Source organism: Suncus etruscus, chromosome 1 (assembly GCF_024139225.1).
Source record: "Suncus etruscus isolate mSunEtr1 chromosome 1, mSunEtr1.pri.cur, whole genome shotgun sequence".
NCBI classification, from domain to species: Eukaryota; Metazoa; Chordata; class Mammalia; order Eulipotyphla; family Soricidae; genus Suncus; species Suncus etruscus.
The window spans coordinates 24,414,675-24,438,550 of NC_064848.1; the positions used below are offsets into that span (position 1 = coordinate 24,414,675).

Below are 23,876 nucleotides of genomic sequence, written 5' to 3' on the forward strand. Positions count from 1 at the left end.
CTGCTAGCTAGCACAAAGATTCCTTCCTCGGGACAGGCGGCGCCAGGCAACCTGGGCTCACCGGCCCTTTCAGAAGGAGCCAGGCACGAACTAAACTACCTTTCCTCCGCGGGGACCCCCAGACACGACTACAACTGACTCGTTTTAATCCCCTCGTGGAGTTCCGGGATGCCGAGCAGCACAGGTGATGCACAAACGTTTTGGCCTACGCGAGCGGCGAAGGAAGGCGGGCAGGGCAGGGCAGGGCAGGGCATGGCGGGGCCGGGGGACGGCAAAGGACCCCTGGAGCCCGGTGGCTCGACCGGAGTGGGGGGGAGTTGGCGCCAAGGCGGCCCCGGGAGGTGGCGGCAGGCTGAACCCCAGAGGTGCGCCTGCCGCCGAGGGCGGGTACGCCAGGAGGAGGGGCTCCTATAGGTCCTGCGGCCGACTGGCGGAGGGGCGTGGCTCACGGGGCAGCCTGGGGGCGTGGCCTGAAACGGTCTGGGGGCTCGGCCCGCGAGTTGTGTGGGGCGTGGCGTGCAGCCGGTCTGGGGCTCGGCCCGCGAGGAATGTGGGGGCGTGGCCTGTATCTGTCCGGGGGCGTGGCCTGCAGCGTGTCTGGGGGCTTGGCCTGCGAGCGGTCTGGGGGCGTGGCCTAAATCGGTTTGGGGGCGGGCCCCGAAAGCGGTGGGGGCATGACCTGGATCGGTCTGGGGGGCGTGGGCCTCAAGCGGTCGGGGACGTGACCTGTAAGCGTTCCGGGGGCGTGGCCTGCAGCCGGTCTGGGGGCGTGGGCCGCCAGAGGCTTGGAGGCGTGGCCTGCAAGCTGTATGGGGGGTGGCCTATAGCCGGTGTGGGGGCGTGGTCTGCAGGCGGTCGGGGGCTTGGCCTGAGAGCGGTGGGGGGCGTGGCCTGGATCGATCTGAGGCGGAGCCGCGAGGCGGGCTCTGAGTGTCACACACGCGGCGTTTCGGGAGGCGGCGGCGGCGGCGGCGGCGGCGGCGGCAGCGGCAGCGGCGGGCGCCGCCGGGACGGGCACGGGCGCGCGAGCTCGGGCGGACGCCGGCTGCCTCCTTCCTTCCTTCCATCGCTCGCTCGCTTCTCCCCGTCCCCGCTGACGTGTAGGCGGCGGGGACTGGTCCGGGCGGGCGACAGCGTCCCCTCAGCGCCCCGTCAGCGCCCTCTGCACCGAGGACCCCGAGAAGTTTCCCTCAGCGCCCGCGGCGTCTGGACGGGGCAGGAGCGCGCGCTTCCCGGCTTCCCGGCCTCCCGGCTTCTCGGCGGCGGCGGAGCGCACAGCGTCGCGTCCTCGTCAGCCAGCGAAAGCGCGAGTGCTCGGGGCCTTTTGCTCGCTCTCTCGCTCGCTCGCTGGCGCTCGGCGGGGCCTCGGCCCGGGCTCCCATGAGACGCGCCCGCCGCGAGGAGCGCGACATCCCGAGCCCGGGGCGGGGGGCGCCGCAGCCGCAGCCGCCCGAGCCCGAGCCCGCGCCCGGGAGCGGCCTCCCTGGGCGGCGGGCGGCGGCGCCGCGAACTTGAACTCGGCGCGGGCGGCGGGCGCCCCGGACGCCCTCCCGCCGCCGGGCCCGGGGCGCCGAGGGCAGGAGCCGGGCGGCGGCGGCGGCGCTGCCCCCCGAATGGCCGCGGCCCCGTCGCCATGGCCAAGTGGCTGAACAAGTACTTCAGCCTGGGCAGCGGCAGCAAGACCAAGAGCCCCCCGCAGCCCCCGCGCCCCGACTACCGCGAGCAGCGGCGCCGGAGCGAGCGGCCCGGGCAGCCGCACCCGCAGGCCGCGGCCGCGGCCGTGGCCGTGCCGGCGGCCGCCAACGCCAACGCGTCGTCGTCGTCGTCGTCCTCCGCCTCGGCCTCCTGCGGGCCGGCCGGCGCCTCCTGCTTCTCCGCCTCGTCCGGCTCGCTGCCCGACGACGGCGGCAGCACGAGCGACCTCATCCGCGCCTACCGCGCGCAGAAGGAGCGCGACTTCGAGGACCCCTACAACGGGCCCGGCTCGTCGCTGCGCAAGCTGCGCGCCATGTGCCGCCTGGACTACTGCGGCGGCGGCGCGGAGCCCGGCGGGGCCCAGCGCGCCTTCTCGGCCTCGTCGGCGTCCGGCGCGGCGGGCTGCTGTTGCGCCTCGTCGGGCGCCGGCGCCGCCGCGTCCTCGTCGTCGTCCTCCGGCTCCCCGCACCTCTACCGCAGCAGCAGCGAGCGCCGGCCCGCCGCGCCCGCCGAGGTGCGCTACATCTCGCCCAAGCACCGGCTCATCAAGGTGGACAGCGCGGCCGTGGGCTGCGTCGGGGACCCGGCCGGGGGCGCCTGCTCGGGCGGCGGCCGCACCTGGAGCCCCACCGCCTGCGGGGGCAAGAAGCTGCTCAACAAGTGCGCGGCGGCGGCTGCTGCCGCTTCCACCGCGGCGGAGGAGAGTGGGGGGACCGCGAAGAAAAGCGAGAAGGTAAGACCCGCCAGGTTCAGCTAACTGTGTATTCTGGGGGTACCCCCCCCACACCCAGGTACAGCTAGCTGTGCGCTCTGGGGGTATCGACACACACACACACAGGTACAGCAAGCAGTGTGTTCTGGGGGTACCCGACACACACACACACACACACACACACACACACACACACACACGTACAGCTAGCTGTGCGTTCTGGGGATACCCGACACACACGCACAGGCACAGCTAGCTGTGCGCTCTGGGGAACCCCGGACCTACAGACTCGTGTTTGGGTCCCGGGACTCCTCAGGCGAGCTACTCGACTTCCAGCTAACATATTGGGGACCGTGCTCTCGGCCTGCGCCCCCATCTGGCCTCCTTCACTCTCCCGGGGATCACTGCCTCCTCTGCGTTTCCCACCTCTAAAATTCTCCCTCTGCGCCCCCAGCCAAGTGCCAGGTGGGAAAGGCGCCCCACTCACCCCGCCAGGCCCTCGAAAGAGCCTCTTAGCCCGCCCTTCCGGCCGAGGAGTAAGGCCCCAGTCAGACCAGTCCAGGACTTTTCAAAGAGCTTTTCTGCTTTGCTCTCCCTTAGTAACCCAGGGTCGAGGGGCTGGCAGAAGGACTCCCCACCCCCCCACCCCCCCGCTACGTGGGCGCACTAGGAGGCAGATCCCCATGCCCTCCTCTGAAAGGACTACTCACACCCCAGTAGCACTTCGTGCTGGATCTGCCCCCCACCCCCAACCTCTACGTGGGCCCTTCTGGTTAGAAGGGTGCAGCCTGAAGAACACTCGGCTCCGGACCAGTTCCACTGGACGGTGGCCCTCTCTCCCTCTGCATACACCACACTCCTTCCTTCTTGATCCCATCCCAGTCCCCACTACTGGGCAATGAGAGGCTGCTCCGCGACAGCTTGTTGCAACCAGACACTCGGTCCCTTCGCACTCCCCTTTCCAACAACTTTACCAGCAGTCCTTGGGGATTCTTTTGACCTGGTGGCCTGTTGTGGCTCTCACCCTCTCGTTCTTTTGTTCTTTTCCTCCAGCCAGGTACCCAGAGGGGAACTTTCGCCTGGGCGGGGTGCGGGAGAGAAGGGGGGAGAGGGGAGTAGGAAGGGAGAGAGAGAGATATGTTTCCCGTTGAGCTTCCTAAGCTCAGAGGACAGAGGACACATTCCCATGTCAAGTTTCAGAGAGCCAAGTGGCCATGTGAGCTGCTTGTGGGAGACAGAGTGTCCATTTTCTTGGGAGCCTCCTAACCATGGGCTTTGGGTTGCTCTGCAGAGGGAGAGGCTCCGTGTGAAATGGTACTGGGCGACCAAGTAGGCTATCCTATGCTGGCCTGGGCCAGGAAGGAGAGGTTCCAAGTCTGTGCTTGTGATTGGTGCTCCCTGGGGTACTGGGATCACAGCCATCCTCCTGCCAGCTCCCTGAAACTAAGCGTATCTTAATTACATTCAGGGCTAGCTCCAGTCCTGAGGAGTAGTTTGTTTTATAGCCAGAATGTCAAGTGCCATTAGTACTGGACTCTCCTAGCCATCAAGTTCTTCTCTGTGCTTTGTGCCTTCCCTGCTGGGTGCTGGAGGTCTCACTGGGGAGTATGTAGCCTTCTGAAGTGGGTGCAGTGTACATGAAGAGTGCATTAAGGGGCCTTTGTGTTAGGGCTGGGCTGAAGAAGGGCTACCCCAGGAGGAGAGAGCCTGGGTGTTTGGGGAACTGCAGGCAAAGAAGCCTGAGGTGGGATTAGGCTTGGATAGGAAGCACCCATTGTAGAAGGTGGGATCTGGAAGCACCTCTAAGTTTATGACAGTGAGCTGAGAGGGTTTCTTTGGGGAAAGACTATGACTGTGAGCCCCCTTGGGTCTTCTGAGAAGTTATTCTGATCCCTAAGACACGACTGAGGGCAATTCAGGACCTCTTTAGCAAGGAGGAAGGGACTTCTTACCACCCACCAAAGGGACACAGTGTGCTGCGGGTACTCCAGCTGACCAGGGAGAGCTGGAGTGGAGAGTGCCCCAATACAGTCTGGTAGAGCAGGGTACCGGGATCCAGTCTCTGGCAGGGCTTCTTGTTACAGAGCTCCTGGGTTGGGCTCTGAGAACCAGTACTTTGCCTCTGTGCATTCTGGGCTGGACCTAGAGCACCACTCCTGCAGCAGGAAACCCTATGGGCAGCATAGACTCCAGATACCTCCATAACTGCCATCCCTCTCAGTGTGGGTCTGACTTGTAATCCTGGCACCCCCCCCCCCTTTCCTGGACAGGCAGCCAGGAGGCAGTCTGGTTTTTTTTTTTTTTTTTTTTTTTTTTTTTTTTGGTTTTTGGGCCACATCCATTTGACGCTCAGGGGTTACTCCTGGCTATGAGCTCAGAAGTCGCTCCTGGCTTGGGGGATCGAACCGCGGTCCGTCCTAGGCTAGGGCAGTCTGGTTTTCACATTATTCCAGCCAGCCAGCCTCTGCTGCCGACCTGGTCTTGAACCCCACAGGACTGCCTCCATGCTCCACCCAGGACTGCAGAAAACCTGCTTGCCCTCAGTGGTCCTGAGACAACAGGAAGAGCATGCCTGGCATCATGCCCTGTGCTTGGTTCAGCAGCAAGTGTGCGTGGAGAGGCTGTGTTATGGAATGGAGGTGCACAGTCTCCCTTGTCATTCCCTGTCACACACTCAGGTTTCCTCTTAGTCTCCCTGAAGAATAATACTGTTACCCCTAGTCTCAGCAGCAACTCTCTGGAAGGAAGGATGCACTGAATGAGGCCATTTGACCAGCACTCATTTGGTGCTTAGAGATCTGACCCTACAGGGCTGAGTGGGCTAGAAGGATGGGATCACCTAGGAGCTCATCCTCTCAGCCCCAATCTGCCTCTTGAAGGACATGGAGGCACCTGTCACTTCTTCCTTTGCTTTGCCCCTTGCTTTTTTTTGGGGGGGGAGTTGGGCTATATCTACTGGTACTTGGGGATTACTCCTTGCTCTATACTCAGAAATTATTTCTGGCAGGCTCGAAATCATATGGGATGCCAGGGATCAAATCTGAGTCAGCCGCGTACAAGGCAAATGACCGCTGTACTATCACTCTGGTTCTTGCCCCTTGATTTGGGGCATTTGATAAGGTGTCTTGGAGCTGGATGTAGAGACAGAAGAGACATTTCTGTGCTGGGCACTGATGGGTGAGTATAGCTGGCAGTAGCTCTGAATTCAGCATTGCAATGTGTGTGAGTATGCTCGAGATACATGCTGATGTGAGGGTGTTGTGGGAAACCAGAGCTTTCTTGTGGTGTGTGTCGCAGAGACTGAGGTGGCAGGAGTGAGATGGGGCAGAGATTATTCTCAAATTTGTGGTGGGTAGTGTCTCTAGGAGTTTGAGCCTGGAAGGAATATAGTTGAGTTCTGGCAAAAAGCAGCTGTGCAGGGGGAGGGTGTGAACTAGGACCCACTGTGGTGCAGTCCAGGTAAGAGGTAGTAGTCAGTGCCAGAGCCCTGGGAGAGAAATGGAAACTTTAGTAGCTAGGTTATTCTCTCAGGTCGTCTGTGAACATAAATTGTGATGACAAAAGATGGCATTTTGCCAGTTCTTCTGTTCGGTCAAACGGGTCTCACCCAATTATATTTTCTGCTGATGTCTTGTTTCTTTTCTAATAATTAATTTAAATGTTATTTCCAACCCAACTGAGAGAGACAAAGACGCATCATGACATCTACTTTCCTCTATTCTAAATGCATGCTCAGACCAACACTTTCTGTATTGTGAGGGTACAGAGTGGAATTCAGGAACATGTTTTCTTTTTTTTTTTTTTTTTTGGTTTTTGGGCCACACCCGTTTGACGCTCAGGGGTTACTCCTGGCTATGAGCTCAGAAATCGCCCCTGGCTTGGGGAGACCATATGGGACGCCGGGGGATCGAACCGCGGTCCGTCCTACGCTAGCGCTTGTAAGGCAGACACCTTACCTCTAGCGCCACCTTCCCGGCCCCAGGAACATGTTTTCTAAGGAATAAATATTTTGAGGGATGCTGCACCTGCCATTTTATGCTCAGGAATTACTCCTGGTGGTGATCTGGAGACCATATGGATTGTTGTGGATTGAACCTAGGTCAGCCACATAAATACATGAAGGAAAGTGCTCAACCCACTGTACTATAGTTCCAGCCTGGAGTACTTTATTTGTCAGAGAATAGGCAGTGACCAGCTCTTTAAGGAATAAGCTTCTCCAGGTCTGGTCTGGAAGGTAGACTGGTCCAGCTCAGGGAATCAAATGGCCACCTGAGAAATTCCAGAAGAGAAGCGACAGCCTCCACTGAGAAGTCAGGGCTTTCTGGAGGAGGTGACTTTGAAGCTGGCTCTAGAGGAAGAAGTTGGGTCCTATCCCTGAAGAAGGGATAGGACAGAATAAAAGAAGGATTAGGCGGGAGGCTTAACCTGGCCCACATGGTGGGGAGTGCAGGAGGCTCAGAAGACTGTGTTCTGGGTGCTTTGCTGGGACTTGTGATTTGTTTTTGTATTCTTTCCCCATAAAATCATTGAGGTGGAGCTTGATGGAAGCTGGGATCAAACACCAGCTGTCAGTCATTTCCATGTGATTAACAGCCGCTTCCTTCAATTCTTAGAAAGGGAAAGTGAGAGCCAGACTTGGTAGCTGTGGTTTGGCTCTGGACACTTTTTGCTTTGAAGTCCTGTCCTGGGAAAGTAAGGTGAGAGAAATGCTGTATATCAAAGCCTTGGCTACCCAGAATTTGGTCCCCAGATTTTCAATCAGCACACAGCTGGTCATCCAGTCCTCACCTTCATTTTTTTTTTTTATTTTTTTTTATTTTTTTGTTTTGTTTTGTTTTTGGGCCACACCCGTTTGACGCTCAGGGGTTACTCCTAGTTATGTGCTCAGAAATCGCCCCTGGCTTGGGGGGACCATATGGGACGCCGGGGGATCGAACCGCGGTCCGTTCCTTGGCTAGCGCTTGCAAGGCAGACACCTTACCTGTAGCGCCACCTTCCCGGCCCCCAGTCCTCACCTTCAACCTTCAAATGGAGGTTTAGATACTGTATCAGTTTGCCGTTGTTGGCATTTGAACCAGGGCTTAACAAGCTTTTCTTTCTTTCCTTTGAGGTGGGGCACAGTCTAGTCCTCCAGGGCTAGTGCCCTGTGGTTGCTCTTGGTAGTACTAGTGGAGCCAGGGACCAGGCTTGGGATCCAATCCAAGTGTGTGCTTCAGCAAACTAAGACTTGCCTCTTTCTCACCAAAGCAGACTTTTCTTAAAGGGCCAGACAACAAAAACATACATACAAACATAGTTTGTGTGTGTGTGTGTGTGTGTGTGTGTGTGTGTGTGTGTGTCTCCCTGGCCTGCTGGGTCATTGAATATATGCACACTTTGCAAGTCCCATAGACCCCTTTACAGCTCTTCCATGCTTCCATTGTCTTTTGTTTTGTTTTTGCTTGTTTTGGGGCCATACTCGGTGGTGCTCAGGGGTTACTCCTGGCTCTGTGCTTGGAAATCTGCTACTGGCAGGTTCAGGGGACCATATGGGATGCCGGCGTTCAAACCTAGGTCCGCCCTAGGTTGACCGTGTGCAAGGCAAACGCCCTACCGCTGTGCTATATCACTCTAGGACTTCCCCCCCCCCCCCATCTCCTTGTCTTTTGAAAACAGTCTAGGACCAAATGTTTGCAACCTTTTTACAGCTGTGGGCTGGAGCCAGTTCATGGGCCTACAGGTAAAAAACATATATGAGGCCAAAGCAATAGTACAGCAGTTAGCGTATGTGCCTTGTATGCAGCTGACTTGGATTTGATCCCCAGCACTTCATCTGGGTCCCTGAGCCCCACCAGGAGTTTAACTGGGAGTGCTCCCCCAAACAACCTCCCAAATAAATTAATTTTAAAAATATATACATGTATGTGGCCTAAACAACATATAAATTAAAGAGCATTGCTGTGTTCCAATATAACTTTAACTTTTTTCCCCTAGAAATGGGGGGCAAGACTGGAGGATTTTTTTGTTTTGTTTTGTTTTTCGGGCCACACCGTTTGATGCTCAGGGGTTACTCCTGGCTAAGCGCTCAGAAATTGCCCCTGGCTTGGGGGACCATATGGGATGCCGGGGGATCAAACCGCGATCTTCCTTGGCTAGCGCTTGCAAGGCAGACACCTTACCTCTAGCGCCACCTCGCCGGCCCCAAGACTGGAGGCTTTTGTTTCCAAGTCAAGCTCCATGAGCCTACATGCCAGCTGAACAATTTTTCTCATCGTAGCTGAGTTCATGGTCATCTTCAGACAGATGGGGTGGTTCCGCTGCACTGCTAACCCCAGCTTGTTATGCACCCGTGCGGGCAGCCAGTTTCCAGTGGCCATGGTGGTGATAGTTTAACTCTGTTCCCTGTAGGTTCCTTGGCCTTTAGCAAGCTCAAATGAAACCAAACAACAAAAATAAATTCAGATTTGGCTGCAAATCTCTTCTCTGTCATCTCCTTACTGAGTGTGTGACTTTAGACAAGTTACTTAACCTCTCTGTGTCTTTCTCCTAAATAAAAAGAGCAGCACCTTGTTCTTAGGACACCAGTGAAAAGGAGCCTGCCAGGGCTCATGGGAAGCAATTTGCTCATAAAGGGGAACTTCATAAATGGGTCTAAGAAATGGCAGAATCCCTTTAGCTAGCTAGCTTGCTTGCTTTTTTCCTTTCTTCCCTCCCACCCTCCTATTTCCCACAACCTGCAGTGTTCAGGGCTCACTCTTGTCAGTGTTTGGGAGACCATATATAGTGCCTGGTAATGAACCTGATTCAGCTGCATGCAACGTATCTGTACTATCTCTCTTGTCCATTCTTCAGTTTTCTCAAGGCTGGAAAGGGTCCCTTCTATGGTGTTATGTTGATTCAGGAGTCCTAAGGCTAGCAGGAGGGAGCTGTAGTGTCCTGAAGGCCACTATGTGGGGAAGGGGTTCTTTGGTATATACCATTAACTTCTGGTGGGTGGTACCACTGCCACTGGACAGTCAAAGTAATTGAGGTGAGGTTTTTGGGGGAGAGAGCACAGCTAGTGGAGCTTAGGGCTTACCCCTGGCTCTGCACTCAGGGACTACTCTTGGTGGGGCTTAGGGATCATATTGGATGTCAGAAATCAAACCTGGGTTGGCCCACATGCAAGGTAAGCACACTACCCACTGTACCTGCTATATTTCAGCTCAGAAACTGAGATTTAGAGGTTGATGATTGTAAGATAATATCACAGCTATCAGCTGACTGAGCCAGCTCACAATTGTATGAGCCAGTTCAAGCCTCCACTCATGGGAGGCACTTTGTGGCTCTAGTTTCCACAAGTGAGACAAGTCCCTTCCTCATTTCACTGAATGCTCCTCTGCCCGAGTGCCAATACCTTCCAGTCTGGGATTCTCAGTGGTCCAGCGTTCTCCCTCCAACCTCAGCAGTGGACTTCTCTCTCCTCCTTTCCACCTCCCTCATTTTCTGAATGAGATATTAATATAGCAATAAGGTTATTTTATAGAGAAATTGCGCACTGAGTGAGCATTTCCAAAGAGACATCTGCACAGAGCATGTGTCTTGTAACTGTCATATCTTTTTCATTCACACTTGCTCCCAGTTCCGGCAAGACCTTGAGTGCTGTTTCTGGGAGAAGCCCACGTCCACAAGGGGCCAGAGCTTCCTTAAAGGAGATCAGGTGTCTATCTCAGAGCATGACTGATTTCTTCTGACTTTGCCCCAGAGACCTGACCCATCCTGTAGGTCCTCAGAGCATTTCTAGCCCGTGAAAGAGCCTTTAGTGGCAAGTCTGAAACAGATATGGTCTTGAGCAAAGCTGAACTTGTCAACCCAGCATCTGGCCCTCCCTGAACAGCTAGCTGATCTAGGAGCTGCAGCTCACATCTTGGCTGGGCAAGGAGGGTTGAGGCTCTGCCCTTGAATGAATTGGGATCTGGCTTTACACAGAACAGGAGCGTTGGGAAATGAGGCAGCATTGGGCTGCTGGCTGCTGAGAATTGCCCCAGTGCTCACAGTAGTTGGGTGAGTGGGAGGGCATCTTGGGGGATGGAGAGAGAGGTTGCTGGCTGCTCTGATACTCCTGTTTCTCACTTCAGCTGAGCTGGTAACGATCAGGGAACTACCAGCATTTGAGTATAAGAGAGAAGTTTCTTGCAGTCAGGGCTCTTCTCACAGTGTCAATCAGGAAAATGCTTCCCATGAGCCTTGGCAGGCTCCTTTTCACTGGTGTCCTAAGAACCAGGTGCTGCTTTTTTTACTGAGGAGAAAGACAGAGAGGTTAAGTAAATTGTCTACAGTTCACAGCCAGTAAAGAGATGACAGAGAAGAGATTTGCAGCCAGATATGGATTTATTTTTGTTTGTTTGGTTTCATTTGGATTTTTGACCACACACAGCAATTCTTAGGGGTTACTCTTGGCTGTGCACTCATTACTTGTATTGGTAAGTTTTGGGAGCCTAGTGTTAAACCCAGGTCAGCCCCGTGCAAGACAGGTCCCTTACCTGATAGTACTATTACTTTGGTCCCTAGGTCTGGAATTTTGTTTGTTCGTTTTGTTTTTGGTTTTGGGGCCACACCTAGTGGCGCTCAGGGGTGACTCCTGGCTCTGTGCTCAGAAATCGCTCCTGGCAGGTACGGGGGACCATAATGGGATGCCTGGATTCGAACCACCAGGCATGGTGGGTTGGTTGCTTGCAAGGCAAACACTCTACCTCAGTGCTATCTCTCTGGTCCCTTAGACCTGGAGTTTTGGACTGCTGTGCCACCTTGCACCAAAGTCACAAGAATTCCTCTATGGTTGGAATTTTGACAGGTGGAATTCCTCTATGAAAATTCCCTCTTTCAGTATTATAGGAGAGGCAAATTCCTACATCTTTCAGTATATCCCACAACTTCAAGTGTACATCCATGCCTGTAAAATCAGTGAAATTCTGAGCCACTTCCTGATGGAAGGCACTGAAGCCCACATTTTGCAGATGGGGAGATGAAAGCCAAAGGGTAGTGAACGCTGCCATCCCACCCAGCTGCCAGCCCCTTGTTCTGCGCCTGCTTCCCTCTATACTGGAACCATGTAGAGGCAGCTCAGCTGGAGCACCAGCTCGCAGAAGGGTGACAGAGGGTGATAGCCTGATTGGTTTTCAGGTTTTTCCGGGTGTTGATTCTGAAATGCAGCCCTGGAGCCAATGAAGAGCATGGATGAAGGGCCTTGCTTTCACAATGGAATTTTCCTTCTCTTCCTGTTTGGTATTTTCCAGTAATATTTCTATTAATGTTTCACTTTCAGAGGCACTGGCTTCCTGAGAAGTCAAGCTTTCTGAACTGACGGGGCCAAGAAGAATCGCATTTTCCTCTAGTCTAAACCATCCAGTGCCTTTCCTCTTTATCCAAAGTGCACTTTTCTCTGGATTTCCCATTATGCTCTAGAGGAAGGATCTCAAAGGTGGGTGTGAGGGAGGGAGTTAGTCAAGGCCCAGGCAATGACTCAGTCCTGTGTTTTCCAAACAGCACTTAAAGAGTATTGGTCAGAAAGAGGTTTAGGACCCTACAGGCAGAAGTGATATGACTTCCAGCTGTATGGGGGGTATGTGGGGAATTATAGATAACTCTTCACTTTGTAGGTAACTCTTCACTTGCAAGCTGGACTCTAGATTCTCTGCTAGTCATTCCCAGAGTACCCAGGCCAGGTCCTCCTTCCTCCTTATGCACCCATTCTACTAACTCTCCTGAGTGCATACCCATTCTTGGCACTGTTGAGGGGCTGGGGGCAAATTTGAAATTCATTCATGTTCATGGGGACGGAGAGATAATCCGGAAGGGCACTTGCCTTGTACATAGCAGCCAACCTGGGCTTCTCCCGGAATACCTGAGCAATGCTGCTGGGAATGGTTTCTACCAGCACCCTCCCTGCTCCAAATTCTTGTTCTCTTTCTCCTGAGAATAGTTGAACAAAGAACATAGATTGATAAAGATGATGAAGAAAAGGGCAAAGTGGGGTGTTGTTTTTGGGGGGTGCCTGAAGACAGTGTGATTATCTTGGCTCTTTGAGAGCAGAGCAAGGGTTTCCAGCCCAAGGACATCAGGACCACCTGGGTGCTCTTAGGACTTCTTGGAGACTTGAATGAGAGTTGTGAGGTTGTAGGGGCTGGGGGAATGGCTGGGGGTGTGTGTCATTGAGTGGATGCAAAACTTGGAAACCTGAAAGGGTTAGCTGGGGGCCTTGTGGATGAGTTCTGAGCAGAGCAATAACAGACATTGTTGAACTTGGGTTTGAAGATCACCTTGGCTACCCCAGTAGAGAATGAATTGAGAGGTGCAGGGCAGGCCTGTATCCTCTTAAGACAGGGTCGTTAGTCCTTAGGCCAGAGCCTGGCAACAGCAGGAAGATAGGAAGTGGGCAAGGACTGGGGTATGAAGAACTGAAATGGCTTCAATTTTCCAAACTTGGGGAGCTCCTATGCATGGGAGCTGGCTGGGAGGGGTCGGGCAAGAAAGATGCCAGTGTTAGGAGCCCCAGCCACATTGGTGCAGAGCAAAGAGCACTGCATAGCTGATCTCTTCCTGGGTGTCATAAAAGTTTCCCCTTTTCTGGGGACTCATTTGTTTCCAGGAGGAGGAGGAGGAATGGAAGTTTCCAGGCTAAAATCTAAAATGAAACTGACAAGTGCTTCCCAGTGACCGCCTCTCTGTTGTGTTGGCCCGGGTGCTCCCAGGGAGCTAGGTGGCCCCCTAATCCCTAGGGTGCATTCCAGAGTCCCGCCCATGCAGGGCCCGCGTGGTATCTGTGGAATGATACAGCCCCTACCTACCCTTCCAAGCGAGCGGGCCTGAATGGGTCCTGCTGAGGCTGAGACTCACATTCCTGGCTTGTCTGCACATCTTGTTGTTTGTTCCTTCGGTGGGAGCACTTTTCTTGGAGAGAACATGTCGATAAGTAAAGAAACCTAAAATAGAAGCCTTCACTAATTCAGTACATCAGGGGAACCACAATTTACATTCATCTTGCTGTTTTCCCACCTGTTTGTGTTGTGTTGTTTTGTGTTTGTGTGCGCAGGGTGGGGGTTGTGGGTGGGAGAGTGAGGGCACCCCACCACCCCAGGTGGTGTCTGAAGGCCATTCCTGACCATACTTGGCCAGGCTGTTGGGACCTTGGTGTCACCATTTCTTTGAGCTGTCTCCCTACTCCCTTCACCTCTTCTTTTTCAATATATCCATCTGTATATTTCCCTCAGTAGAAATACTGTACCTGTTTGCTTTTTATTTTTTTAAAGCTATACCTGTCAGTCCTTAGGAGTTACTTCTGTCTCTGCACTCAGGAATAACTCCTGGCAGGTTTCAAGGGACCATATGGGATGCTAGGGAATCTAACTTTGGTCAGCTGTGTACAAGGCTAGTGCCCTACCTGCTGTACTATCTATCCAGCCCCTGTCTACTTTATTTTCCCCTAAAGAAGTGGAAAGATGTCCTTATTATCGGAACTTTCCTGCTGCATAGTAATCCTTTGTCATTTTTGGGCTCTCCCTTGTTTCCTCTCACTTAACCAATCAACAATGAATATATTTATTACTTAATTCTCTGCAAGAGCCTAGACTACTTCCCAAGAAATGATTCCTAGAGAGAAAATTGTTGGGTAAGAAAGTAAAAACAAAACAAAAAAAAATTTTGAGTCACACCCATCAGTGCTCGGGTGCTGGCAGTGTTAGGGGTACAGGAATGGAACCCCGCCTTCTTCAGGCAAAGCTTGTGCTCCAGCATTGAGCTATCTCTGACTGAGAAATAAAGGTTTTGATACATGCTTTCAAATTGTATTCTAGAAATACTTAACAAGTTTATGCTTGTTTCTCTGCTCTTTCCAGCACTGGAAATTGGACTTTGCAATTTCGTGGGTTGCTAATGCCTAGATACATCCAGTCATTTGTGTTTCTTTCCTAAAGTTGTTTCCTTGTATCCTTTCTCCTTTCTTTTTTCCAGCAGAATTTTTAACTATTGCTTTTTATTTCTTTGTGTGTGGCCAGTGCCTGGAATTAGACCCAGAGTCTCACACACGCAAGACTCTACGGCTGAGCCTTGTCTTCATGTATGTTCTCATTTGTTTGTCAGAGCTCTCTCTGCAGGGTCAGCTGTACAATCCATTGCCTGCCCGTTGGGTTGCAGGATTAATTTTTATTTATATTTTTTATAGACTTGTATGGACCTTGGGTTCTATATCATATCTGACTTTAACAATTGTTGTTTATGCAGAATTGCTTATTGTTAAATCAGCCTTTTTTTTCTTTTTGGCTACACCAGGCTCTGTTCTCCGTGATTGGACCTGGTAGAGCTGAGGGAAAATATGGTACCACATGGAAGGAGCACAGGCCTGCCGCAGTCAGTCCAGAAGTTAACACCGTTCATGTTTCTCATGATTTAAGTGCACTGCTTAAAAAAGTCTTTCCTTGCATTATTTCCCTATATTCTGATACATTGGTGGTTTGAGTTTTCTTCACATTGAAGTTCACATCAGCTGCCTGGAGTTTGATTTCAGGGCATGTCTGAGGTAGAGTTTCACCTTCATTGTTCTGAAGGGCTAGTTTATATGTCCTCTGTGGCTTGTTCTCTGATCTGTATTCTTGCAGGTGCTTTTTTATACTTCAATATTTTGACTCTGTCTCACCCTGGGTGTGCTTAGACCCCATCAGCTATTATGATAATGATGGTTTTGCCCTGTCTTTATGAAATGACACCTTTCGTCTGCAGATATCCATGTGCTTATTACACATTCAGCGCCTGACACCTGAGGGAAGTAACTGGGTATTAGCACTTCATATTTGGATGCAAAAGCCCGCTCTGTGGGTGGGAGGAGACCTGGAAATTGCTCATCTCTGCTCATCTCTCCTCAGGCCAGCTCCCTTCTGTTGGCTGGTGGCTATCTAGGCTGTCTGGAAGTATTTGAGGTGACCACTTAACCATGATCTGCCCTGCCACCCTGGCTTCATTAGAGTGAGGCTGTTTCACTGTAGAATTCTCCTGAGGGTGAGGTTCCCTAGGGACACCCCCCAACACACACACACACACACACACACACACACACACACACACACACACACACACCCTTAGATTATGAGAAGCCTGCATTCTGGGGTGGAGCCTGGACTGCTATGTCTGAGGAAGGGCCCCAGAATATCCTGATATGCAGCTAGGGGTGAGAGCAGTGCTCTCATACTTTTGTTGGAAGTTTCAAGAAGAGTTGGGGATCAACCAGTCTGGTATTTCCTCCCTCCACACCTGGAAGCTTCTAATGACGGGTTGTTGGGGGGGGGGGTGTCCTATAATATCCTGACTATATCACTCACTTATTCATGCCTTTATGGGAGGGCTGTGGCATTTCTCTGATGTTCTAACCAGTTTAACTCTTGCGTAGAGTACCTGGGGCCATGCGGTAGCATGGCTGTCTGACCACTCTCTTTCCCTATCTATAACCCTGGGGATCTTGGGTGGAGCAGAATAAACTCGTCTAACTTCACATCCCCAGCCCTACCTCCAGCCTCAGTTCCCAGGAGAGCCCTTCCCCCTACTACTCAACGCAAGGGTTCCCTCTGCCCTTTCAGGATCCCAGGTGGTGAGGCAGGTGTAGATGAATGCTGTGTCCCAGAGCTTCCTGGGCAGGAAGTGACAGGCGGGCAGAATGGACAGGCTGAGGCTGGTACTCAGTGTGCTGTGCTGATGAAGACCAGCATTGAACAAAGTCAGATTCCCTTATGGAGTTGGGGGGGGGGGTGTTTCAGAGCTTAGAGTGTGGGGAATCAGTCTGGAGTGGATTCCAGTGGGAGTGGGTGAATTGGTTATCTCAACATCCAGGACAGCCCCAAGTGCTTGTGTTGGAGAAGGCAGACGTTGCCTGACTAAAGGGCCAAAGAGTACAGTGGGTAGGGTACTTGCCTTGTACATGGCCAGCTAGGGTCCCATCCCTGGTATCCCATTTGAGCCTCTGAGCCCTTCAAAGTGACCCCTGAGATCAATAAATGTTGTTCAAAAATAAACCACCAAAGTTGCCCGACTGAGAGTCCTGGGCATTTTCTGTATCTTGCCCCTTGAGGCAGGAAGCTAGGAAGCCAAGCATTATGGTTTGCTCTGGATCGAGTTGCATCCCCGGGGTCCATTGTGGCCAGGATCAGAAGCCCTAGGCTACTTAGTCATTTGAGACAAGGGGGTGCCCTGTCTGTTCCAGCCTAGGCCTAAGAGTAACAGGTGGTGTTTGTTCCCCACTGCCCACCTTCCCTTGCACTTACGGAGCCCTCTCCATGTTCAGTCCCCACATTGGGTCTTCAGGGGGTCCTGTTGGGGAACCACCTCTGCCTGTGCCACTATCCAGGTGGCGAAGTGTTCTGGAGGTGGGGTTCAGGGGCAGCTATCCACCAGGATTTGGTGCAGGAAAAGGCATTTGTCTCAGTAGCTGGGCACACTGCCCAGGCTGAAGTCAGAGCTTTATGAGTGTTGTGATATTCTTTCAACCACAGTCTGCCCTGAGCCTCAGCCTAGCCCAGAACTTGAAGCTTCCTCTGAAGTCAGTGGAGCTGCCCTTTCAGGCCTGGTGAGGTTATGAGATAGTTGGTTCAGGGCTTGATTTGCAAGTAACAAACTGGTTCAGTCCTTGACACACATACAAGGTCCTTCTGAGAACTGCCAGGAGTGACCCCCTGATCAGGGAGCCCAGAAATAAGTCCTGATCACTACTGGGAATAGCCTCAAAACAAATAAACAAAAATTGTCAGGAAGACCCTATGAGTCTCCTGAACAATACCTGGGGGCTCCCCTACCCCTTTCATCTAAGCACCTTTCCTTGGCTGTCAATTTATGGGTGACCCTTCATTCCCTGAAACTAGAAATGAGAAGGGTCTGGCACTGTTTCTTTTAAGTGAATTCTTAGTGTATTAGGGGCCAGATGTCCATAGCACTTTCTAGGAGGTAAGTTTGATTGAGAGTCCAAGGTTGGGGGTTCTGGAGATGAGTGGTTTTTTTATGCCTTACAGGGGATGATGTTCTATGTTCAGTCCCCAGCACTCAAAGAAAGCCCTGTGTCCCAGGGGGAAGAAACAGATCCCAGCAGGTTTAGTACAGAATGTCACTGAGGCAGAGATGGAGCTTGAGGGCATGCTCCTAGGTGGGCCTTTCTTCTACTGTCTGTTCTGTGCCTCTATCCTAAATCCAGGGAAATAGCTTCAAGACTGGAGTGCAGACTCTGTATGTGAGAACCCAGGTTCCAGTCTGGGCCATGGTCTCTCAGGCTCTGAGCTAGGAGTGGCTACAGAGCACCAGTGGGAGTAGTCCCACACCAAAACAGCACAGAGAAACCAACCAAAAGCTCCTCTATGTGCTAAATGATAGCAGAGAAATGAATCCGTTTTATAGCCCTCGAGAATCTGATTTGAGATGGTTACTCATTCCCAATGTATGCTGTTCTCAGGCTAATGCTGCCAAGTGAGCATTGGGTAGGCCTAATGGTGGAGGTGTCATGGGAACTGGATCTTTGTGAATAGGGAAGATTTGAGTATCCAGAGATTGGTAGGCCTGCAGAGGGTGTCCAGAGACTGTATTGGAGCTGTGAGAGACCACAGGGGCAGAGGCATGGTACTAGGGAGCTGGGTGGAAGTCAGGCCTGTAGGGTTATGACTTTATTCTGTGAGTAGGGAAGTGGGTGGAGCCAAGGCAATTTCTGGACCAGCTCTGAGCTTTAGGAGAAACCCAGAGTTTAAGAGAGAGAATGGAGAGCTAGAACGGCAGGGGGTGGGGGTTTAGAGCACTTACTTTGCATGCAGCAGACGTAGGTTCTGTCCTGGCATCCCATTTGGTTCCCCAAACTTTACCAGAGCCAGGAGTAAGCCCCAAGCACTCTTGGGTATAACCTAAACACAAAATAAAACAACAAAAAAGGGAGGATGGATTAGAGATGGGACGGTGGAGGGCCCTATGCTGAGATTGGAACCCTCAGTTAGGAAGATATAGATACAAAGTGGTGGTGGTGGGGCAGTCAGGGCCTGGCCCCAACCCACATTCAGAAAGTGACATCTGGACTGCATGGCGGGCCCTTAACTGACATCCAGTCAGGTAGATATTGACCAAACACATGTGACAAGGGGATAGATTTTGGATCGCTCTTGTCAGGAGCCCTTCTGACCTCTCTGGAGGTTTGAGAGTTCCCTACAGCCTTTATCCAACTTTTGTCTGCTAGCTCAGACTCACAATGCATGTGATATTTGCTTTCCTCCTGGAAGAGCAGATTGCACATAGACCAGATCTGCTGCTCATGTTCAGAAACCAGCCAGAAAAGAGCAGAACCTCTGCAAGTGGAAATGGGGTGTAGGTAGTGACTTAGAGGGCTTCATTCAGCCCTGGATGCTCAGCTCTGCTGCAAGCAACATCTTTCAGCACTGAGGGGAGGGGATTTCAGAGGGGGAGGTAGGGCAGGGAACTCCCAGGGCCCAGGCTGATGATGGGCACTGACCTTCAGAGGACTTTCTCCAAGCAAACGCTCTCTCTGAGTAAGTGCTTTGGAGCCCTCAGGTTCCCTGAGGGAAGAAACATGAGACTGGATGAAGCTTTTCACTGTGAAAGCCCCCCTGAGAACCCCTTGCAGTTCCTTCCGATCTCAAGCCCTTACTGCTGACTCAGAGTAGCAGCCCTGCTCTCAGTCCAGAAGAGAGGCCAGGAGGGGAGGGGACATTAGCTGGTAAGTAGAGTCAGAGTCTCATCTCTGCCTCATCAGGGGGCTCTTACTGCTGGGCTTTCTGTCCGCTGGCTCCTGTGGCTGATCTGTGGTGTTCCAGGAAGCCATCTGTGGTGTGACTGGGAAGGGACCCAGGGCTGAGAATTAGTTGTGTCATCACTTGCCTCCCACAGGACAGCCAAAAACTTTGCCCCAGAACTGAAGGGACACATTCAGGCCTCTGGCCCAACAGTGTGCTGGCATGCATCTGGGGCCTTGTCTGCTTGCTTGCTCCCAACATCACTTTTGTCTGTATCTTTTTTCCTGGGAAGGTGTTTTCCAGGGGGCAGAAGGAGGCCCCACTCATGGCAATACTCAGACAACTAGGATGGTGAGTCAATGCTTTACCCAGACACCCAGTCCTGCTTAGGCTCCACTGTGCTGAGAGCCACCTGGGCCATCCAGTGATGCTCAGGGGACCCTGTGGTGCTTGAGATCAAACCTGGTTCAGGCTCATGCAAGACACAAGCCCCAAACCCTGCACTCTCCTCTAATCCTGTAGCCTCGACTCTTGATTCTTGGTCAGCTGCAGATGAGGGCAGAGAAAGCAGAGAACTGATCTCCATCCTAGCAAAACCTTGGTTTTGAGAAATAAAAGGTGAGGAGATGTGAGGTCTCAGCGAAGTAGAAGCTGCCAGTGACAATTCCTGAAGGAGTTTTGAGTAAGCAGTCTGAGGTAAAAGAGTGGTCAGAGATGAGGGTGCATTTGGTGGTAGTGGTGGGTTTATACCCAGCACTTCTCAAGGTTTACTGTAACCTAGTGGCATAGGTGCACTTTATTTTGGAGGCAGTATTCAGACCTCCCCTAAGTTAGAAATGTCACCAAAAAAAGTTAACATTGAAAAAATACTTGAATTTTAAGTTTTAGGTTATGGGGGGCTTATCAAGTGGTGTTCATTTGGTCCAGGGGCCTTGTCTCAGTGGTCCATCATGGTGATTCGTGTCTAAGGTGGACACCGTTCAGGAGGAGGTCACCTTGCCCTGGTCCTGTGGTACCATCCCAAAGTGCTCAGGGTTTGGCTCCCAATCTGTCCTCAGAGGGCCTCTGGTGTTGAACCTGGAGGTAGATGCTCAGGAAACCATGTGGCGATGGGAATTGCAAGGTGATTTAACCCTTGTATAATTCCCTCCAGCTCTAAATTAAGAAAAACTTTATAGGGGCCAGAGAGATAGCATGGAGATAGGGCGTTTACCTTGCATGCAGAAGGACAGTGGCTTGAATCCTGGCATCCCATATGGTCCCCTGAGCCTGCCAGGAGCAATTTCTGGTCATAGAGCCAGGAGTCACCTCTGAGCACTGCCGGGTGTGACCCAAAAACAAAACAAAACAAAACAAAAAAGAAGAACTTCATGGGGCAACACCGAGTAGTGCTAGGGGGGTCAACACAGGACCAACCACCTCTGATCATGCTCAGGAGCCACATGATGTTGGGACTTGAACATACTCAGCGTGGGCTCTACCACTCCCCCCTGGTCCCTGAATGCCTTTTTTTTTCTTTTTTTTTTTTTTTTTTTTTTTTTGGGTGGCTATTGCTTGTGGCCACAGCAGTAGTGCTGGATGGGGATACTTACTACTGTGTTTGTGGCAGGTGTGAGTAAGAAGGCATGTGATGCTAACCCTTGAAATATGTCAGTTCCTTGGGCCTTTTTTATGGCTCTGTTCTCAGAGATAACTCCTGGAAGGACTCACGGGGCACCTGGGATCGAACCTGGGTCAGTTATTCCAAGTCCAGCTCCTTCCTTACGTGTTCTACAGTCTTTCCTGATCCTGTGGGGGATTGGTTTTACAGAGAATATAATCACCCTTTCTGGTTTCTGCTGGGCCTGCTTCTTTGCAACCTCACAGACACTTAAGAACATTGCATTCCTTAGAGTTCAGCGGTTTGTCAGGTTCACTTGGTGCTCAGCCATGTCTCACTCTGAAAATAAATTTCCACTGCACGCTTTCATTCTTTCAGAGAATCATTTAATTCTGGTGCATTTCTCATGGTCAGTTCCATGATTATGGGTGTGGAGAGGACTTCTGATAATTGATGGATGCTAGGATGCTGGAATAATACAAGTACATATGCTCCCTATTCACCAACTTTTCTTGAAAATATTCATGAAGGGAAATCAGGGCTTCCCTTGCAGGAAAAGGCCTGGCTTCCTCCGCAGATCTGTATATTTGAATTTCAAAGGTTTGTTTGAATGTGAATCTAAGGTCATCTTGCACTCCTTGTCTAAAACTCAAAGTGGGTTAGATTGTTATTAGTCAGCCTGTTCCTGTGACCATGAGAGACATATGACATTCACTTCTCCTTGCTGCTGCTTTTTCTTTTTGAGGTGGGTCAGGGTTGGGGTCATAACAAGAGGTGCTCATTGCTTACACTTGGCTTTTTATGCTCAGCAATAATTTCTGGTAGGGTTCAGGGGACCATGTTAGGTGCTGGGGATGGAGTCTGAGTCTGCTTTGTGCAAGGCTAGTGCCCTACCCTCTGTACAATCATTTCAACCCCTTCTGTTTGTTTTGTTTTGTTTTGGGCTATACCCAGTGATTCTCAGGACTTAACTCCTGGTTCTGTGCTCAGGAATTAACCCTGATGGTGCTCAAAGGACTATAAATTGCTTGGGAATTGAAACGGGGTGAGCCATGTGCAAGGCAAGAACCTCATGCATTGTACTCTCTCTCCAGCCCTGCCACTTCTTGCTGCTCTGTGGTAAAAGGAAACCTTTCTCCCTGTGGTCTGAGCAGGAGAAGGCTCAAGTTCTTTTTGGTTGCAAGACTTTGATGTTGCCTTGGCCTGCTGTGGGATTTGATGGTCAGAAACACTGAGCATGGAGAGGCTGACCAGGAATAACAGTCAAGAATTTAGGAGTTGTGGCAAACTGGTTGTGTTGTCCATCACTGTGCATGCACTTGTCTGTTTTGGGGGCCTCTTCCAGCAATGCCCAGGGGTATCCTGTCTATGTATTTAGGGATTACTCCTGACTGCTCAGGAGACCAATGGGATGCTGGGCATCAGACCCATGTCGACCACATGCAAGGCAAGCACTCTACCCTCTGTGCTATCACTCTAGCCCCTGTACTAATGATTTTAAGATGCTCCTAGCAACTGCTGTGCTACCCACCAAGAAACTGGGAAGAGCTGCAGCACAGGTCCCTAGGAGGGGCCCTGCTTAGAGTGAATCTGGGCTCATGTGGAGATCTGTGACCCTGATGAGTCTCAACCTCCCTGAGCCTGTTGTCCCAGCTTTGAAATGAAGATGCTCATCTCTGTAGTATGAGATCATTGTGAAAAATCTTTGTGATAATTGCACAAACAATGTTGCAGGCTTGGTTCCTGGTTAAGAAAAGGAACCAAAGCAGCAGAAGGAGCAACACAGAGGCTTAAACATAGTGATTACTTTCTTAGGAATTTATCCTAAGGATAGGAGAGAGAGAGGGAGAGGGAGAGGGAGAGGGAGAGGGAGGGAGAGGAAGAGGGAGAGGGAGAGGGAGAGGGAGAGGGAGGGAGATGGAGAGGGAGAGGGAGAGGGAGAGGAAGAGAGAGAGAACATGCTACTGTAACTGAGATACCAGTAACCTACAGTACTGGGGAGAAAAAGAGAAACCAACCCAAGTCTCACCTCAATATCTAACCTATAGGAAATGGATCCTGTGGATCACGTGTAGAGAGTGACAAGAAATAGGATTCAAACAGTACTCAGAGTGTGTGGGCCCATTCCCAGCAATTCTTGGACCCCAGGTCCTAGCTATGCAAGCCTGAGGGTTCAGCACTTATGCCTAGGGGTCCCCAGGCAGCCAGGAATGTGCAGGCCCTTGGAACTTTCTCCCCACCCTGGGAACATTTTTAAAGCAGATTTTATGGGGCCGGAGAGATAGCATGGAGGTAAGGCGCTTGCCTCTCATGCAGAAGGTCATCGGTTCGAATCCCGGCGTCCCATATGGTCCCCCGTGCTTGCTAGGAGCAACTTCTGAGCATGGAGCCAGGAGTAACCCCTGAGCAACTGCCGGGTGAGACCCAAAAACCAAAAAAAAAAAAAAAAAAAAGCAGATTTTATAAAACTGGATATTTGATTTCTCCCACACACATATGTAGCAAAGAAAAGGGCAGGAAGCAAACAGACTCAAGTGGGTTATGGTGGTAATCTTTGAAAGGATGGACTATTTTTTTATAAGTGTTTAAAATAGACACATTGTTTATGTCATCACAAAGCTACTTTTCATGGGGGTACGGTAGGGAGGGCTGTCTGGTGCTCAGCACCCGGTGGTGCTCAGAGGCTTCTCCCCTTTGTGCTTGTGGCTTGTTTCCTCAAACTGCTCAAGGGGGAACATGCAGTGCTGAAGATCAAACCTGTGTGCAATGCCTGTATTTCAGCCTGTTGACCTTTTATTTGGTCCAAAAGTCCATTTTCAAAAAGAGAGTGAGAGCGAGGAAAAGGGAGACAAGGAGATTGCCCAGCACCCTGGTAAATGAAGGTTGAGCCAGCACAGGCTCTCTTGGCCATCTGAGAGTGTAGTTGAACTTCAAAGTCTCTGAGATTGTGTCTCACTGTTGGAATGTGGGTGATGGGGATCTCAGGAAGCAGTGACAAGTCTTTTCATATGTGTATATATATATAAGCTCCCCGGCTTGCTGGCCTTTGGTTCCAGACCAAAGTCACCTGACTGGTTCTGTGTTCACCGCCTCCCCTTGGGCAGGTACTGAAGCTTCCACACACAATTCTCTTGCTTCATTCCGCTTGACT

The 23,876-nt window shown here is 51.7% G+C and overlaps 1 protein-coding gene across 1 annotated transcript in view; it reads left to right on the forward strand.

The window, feature by feature from the left end:
- The first annotated feature begins 1,618 nt into the window (after positions 1-1,618).
- SHB (SH2 domain containing adaptor protein B) overlaps positions 1,619-23,876 on the forward strand; it is a 110,885-nt gene continuing 88,627 nt past the window's right edge. Inside the window, exon 1 of the mRNA XM_049784145.1 lies at positions 1,619-2,428. Within this exon, the coding sequence (XP_049640102.1) occupies positions 1,634-2,428 (795 nt within the window). The 5' untranslated portion in view covers positions 1,619-1,633. The remainder of the gene's footprint in view (positions 2,429-23,876) is intronic.